Consider the following 4,627-nt stretch of genomic DNA (forward strand, 5'->3'; position numbering starts at 1 on the left):
AGTGAGATGACCCCAGTACCTCAGTTGAAAATGCAGAAATCACCGGTCTTCTGTGTCGCTCACGCTGGGAGTTGGAGACTGGAGCTGTTCCTATTCGGCCATCTTGCTCCGCCCCCCCCCCACCATGTTTCCTTTTAAGATATTAAGTGCAGTTTTTTTTCAGCCTTGGGCCCTGAACCTCCAAATTTCCATAAGAGAAATGTATTTTTGCTCCAAATGGCTTTTTTTCTTACTTTTTTGATATCATCTCAAATTAATCAGTGAACATAGGCTGATTTATTAACGCATGATAAATGGCCTTCTATTATAGAGCACTTGATCCATTATCTATTTATATCTCAGAGTTTGTTTTTCTGATCTTAAACATTATGACCTATAGCAAGGAACTGAAATATAACTAATTGTGAGGTTGAAGCTGCTCTTCTAATCTATAGTTTTACTTGATTTTCCTCTAAATTCAGTTAATTTAAAATCATCTGGCTGCAATATGCAAGCAACAAACCATGTACCGTCGTGATCAATGTATATGTTTTCTTAATTAGAGTTCTCAATTATTATTTTAAATACATGTTAAACTGAAATGCTCTTCAAGCAGTTGGTTAAGTTTCAATTTCTGGTCAATATATTTGACATTGTATTAATAGGTGGGGATCAACAGACATTGCTATTAGTTTCTACAGTTGTTAATTTTATAACACCATGATAAATTACTTACTTTTACTTATTCATGCCAATTAATTTGAACTCACATTCCCTAACTTTCAAAGCAATAACTTTTATATGCTGAAATATACTCTGTTTTGGAGAGTGAAAGAAGTAATATTCTGAAGCTGAAGTAACTGATTTTTCCACATTAACAATAAAAAATAATCAGAAAAAAGAAATGACTGCCAACACAGAAAGCCCTACTTTTAAAAGCATTTATTGTAAAACATACTATCTAGAAGAGAGATTTTTTTATTGAAGTATTAATCCTTAATTCATTATATTTGATTATATCAATTACGTGTCTACAGATGCTGCAAATGATGAGACAATAGGAGAAGATACATTTCAGATATAAACTACATGCTTAGGTATATTCATATCATCAGTGATTATAGAGATCTGTTTGCAATGCTCTATGCATATGGATAAGACCGTATAAAGAGTTGGGAGGACAAATGACATATTTCTCCATCTAGACTTATCTTTTTCTTTAATACTTTAGCCAAGGACTTTTTTTCTTTTCTAATAACTTTCTGACTGAGGAGTTATTATTGCCAGCAGCAGCAGTACCTGCAGGGTGCACATACCTGTGTGCTAAAAGGCATAATCATAAACTTTTCAGACTTTACGCTTATACTATCATCCAAATTTATGATCTTGTCCTAGAGTCTCCTTTTTTTTTTGTTAATATTTCTAGTAAGTCCTTCCTCTAGCCTGATCTCATTTTAATAGAAAATATCCATTAAAAATTAGAAGAGCTATTCTTATCTATTTTGACTAATAAGACCACAAAGATACAGTTAATTTTAAAAATACAAATTCGATATCAAAATTGAAATGCGGTTATTTCACAAGTGATACCGGGGAAAGGAAGTTGGAGAATTCTGGCTCAAAGTAAATCGCTAAGCAGTCTATTTGACAACAATGAAGGAAGAGGAATATTTTTGGCAGGAGGGCATTCAATGTGCAGTGTGCCTGCAGCGTCTTACCTTCGAGCATCATTGTGGTAGGAAGAAGGGAGAGTATGAGTCATTCTGATAGCTCTAGGGGTAGGAGGAGGAGAAGTTTCACATTTAATTGTTGCTTTGTCCTCTCGACCATCTTCTTCCACAACTGCAATCTAGAGGCAAAAACAATACATTCAAATAAACCCTTTCTAAATTTCAGTTAAAATTGATACAAATGGAGAATCATGAGAGCAAGGCTACTGAGTAATTTTAATACAAAATAAAACAACAAAACTTGGGGCATATAAGTCTTACATGTATAAATTCCCATTAAAGAGTTTGATTTTCACAGATATTTAAAGTGGACACATTAAAATTTAAAAAAAAAATCATAGACCCACTACACAAAAATGTTTGATTAATAAACACCATAGATCAAGCTTTTCCAACCCACAGCCTGCTGGACACACATAGCCCAAGACGGCTTTGAATGCAGCCCAACACAAATTCGTAAACTGTCTTAAAACGATTTATGCATGGACCTTTTTTTTTTTAAAGCTCATTAGCTATCATTAGTGTTAGAGTATTCTATGTGTGACTCAAGACAATTCTTCTTCTAATGAATGTAGCCCAGGGAAGCCAAAGATTAGACACCCCTGCCATAAATCAACTAGATGCTGACTATTGATCTACAGTGTTTATTGACATTGATCTATGATATTTTATAATATCAGAATATAAACTCTTTACAGAAAGGTATTAAACACACATTTGAACAATTCACTAAAATATAGGATTATACGTACTCAGGTTATCTCAATAAAGACATCTTTTAAGCAGGGATATTTGAAATGAGAAGTTGATAAAATATAACTTTATCAGATAAAGTGCTTTACATCAGTCTGTCTAATGAAATTTATTACAGGGTGTTTAAAATATGAGTTGTGGTTTGTAAGAAAAAACTCTTTTTAAAGTGAGAATAATAAAAGGTAAGATGATAATATTTTCAAATTGTTTCATTTTACTACTCATGATGGAAAAACTGGCAAAGACATACAGAAAACCAAAAGAAGATGAGATGGGAGGGATTTCCTTAAATAGCAATTTAGTACAGAATTCAGAACAACTCAGGATACTATCTGTCTTGTCAGAGATCAAGATATAAAGCTGTAACTTAAAATTTGTTTCCAATGTCAAGTTAATTGTAGAGAAGTAGTTTTTACAACAATGCTGCATATTTTTCATGGCATCGTTGTGTAACACAATATGGAGAGATCAGGATTGTAGAAAACACAGCTAAAGACTTATGGCTTTGAGAGTTCTGATGAAAAAAGTTCTAAGTATGGCTAAACAAAAATTTTTAAAGTTCTGGGGAAATATTTTGTTTCTTTTTATGTAAAGCTATTATGCATAAATGTGTTTATCTATGATAAAGACCTCGTACCTTCGAGGAACTTCATGAAATTGTCAGGACTTTTGTCACCCAATCCTAGGTTCCTTTTAACAGCTTAGGTAGGTAGGCATTTTTATATAATTCCTTTGTTCTATTCAACTAGCATATTGCCATCAGGAGAATCTTTTTCAATAACTGCTTTCGGATTGATTCTGATGCTATGGAAAACCTTTTCAAACCCACACCCCAGCTAAACTCTTAAGCGTGTTTCTGAACTATTCCTAATACATGTTAGTGTTTCCACAGTTCTGTGATCCCACCACATCGCTTCTCTGATTGTTTCTGCTAAGCATGGCCATTTTTGCTGTCAGAATTTTGCTTCCGAAACACCTTATAAAACACCCTCTTTGTCCTCCCTGCCAGCCAAATTATACTTATTCCCAATAACAGCTTTTAAAAACATCATATACAAAACTTTCCTCTGAATGTCACTTAGAGTTTTGGAATCAGAGAGGGATTTGAATTCTGATTTCTCTTAAATGTTGAATAAATAGGGTGATTACTTTCCTGCTCTAATATTAAATTTCCTCATCAATAAAATGGAAGTGATATAACACTTTTCTTAATGTGTTCTTTTGAAATGTAAATACCAGCATGTATTTAACTTCTTCCCCTGATACACAAAGTTTTTTAGTTTATGGTCCTTCTTTCCATGACTTTTCTCACAAATTACGTTGTCACTTCCTGAATTATTTGAGAGTACATTTTCGTATAGAACCTTCCGTCCTACCTTCCTATTTCTAACACCCATTAAACTTCTATAGTCCTTTTAAGGTAATGGAGGTCAAAGAAAATAAGGACATTATCCTTGGTAAACTTGGTAAATAAGAATGAACTGGTATTGTTAAGGAGAAGAGGCTATAGGAAGATAGATAATAGCCCAGGAAAAGAAAATGGTAATTACATCTATTCAAGCTATGTAAGTATAATACAGATTCCCTTATTATTATTTTTTAAAGGAAATAAAAGTTGTCTGGTTCCAGGAGTGTTTCAATGTTTGGGTGTAGGCTGACTACCACATAGTAGTTTGAATCTTTGAAATCTTTCTCATCTGATGTCCCATGAGTGCAAGCTCTACTCAATTGTCTAATAAGACGTCATTTTGTGAATCAGAACGTCAGTTCGTTTTGTTTCCCATATCCCATATTTATTCTCTTGATTTCATTCCAAACAGAAAAGCAGGGTTAGGCCGGGCGCGATGGCTCAAGCCTGTAATCCCAGCACTTTGGGAGGCCGAGACGGGCGGATCACGAGGTCAGGAGATCGAGACCATCCTGGCTAACACGGTGAAACCCCGTCTCTACTAAAAAACACAAAAAACTAGCTGGGCGAGGTGGCGGGCGCCTGTAGTCCCAGCTACTCCGGAGGCTGAGGCAGGAGAATGGCGTAAACCCGGGAGGCAGAGCTTGCAGTGAGCTGAGATCCGGCCACTGCACTCCAGACCGGGCGAGAGCGAGACTTCATCTCAAAAAAATAAAATAAAATAAAATAAAATAAAATAAAATAAAATAAAAAAATA

The 4,627-nt window shown here is 34.6% G+C and overlaps 1 protein-coding gene across 13 annotated transcripts in view; it reads right to left on the minus strand.

Moving 5' to 3' along the window:
* PPFIA2 (PPFI scaffold protein A2) overlaps nucleotides 1-4,627 on the minus strand; it is a 545,760-nt gene that overhangs the window by 90,840 nt on the left and 450,293 nt on the right. For all 13 annotated transcript variants that reach the window (XM_017870464.1, XM_017870457.1, XM_017870456.1 and 10 more), the window contains one exon: nucleotides 1,698-1,828. In XM_017870464.1, coding sequence (XP_017725953.1) covers nucleotides 1,698-1,828 — 131 coding nt within the window. The remainder of the gene's footprint in view (nucleotides 1-1,697; nucleotides 1,829-4,627) is intronic.

Source organism: Rhinopithecus bieti, unplaced genomic scaffold (genome assembly GCF_001698545.2).
Source record: "Rhinopithecus bieti isolate Rb0 unplaced genomic scaffold, ASM169854v2 scaffold_5387, whole genome shotgun sequence".
Classification (NCBI taxonomy): Eukaryota; Metazoa; Chordata; class Mammalia; order Primates; family Cercopithecidae; genus Rhinopithecus; species Rhinopithecus bieti.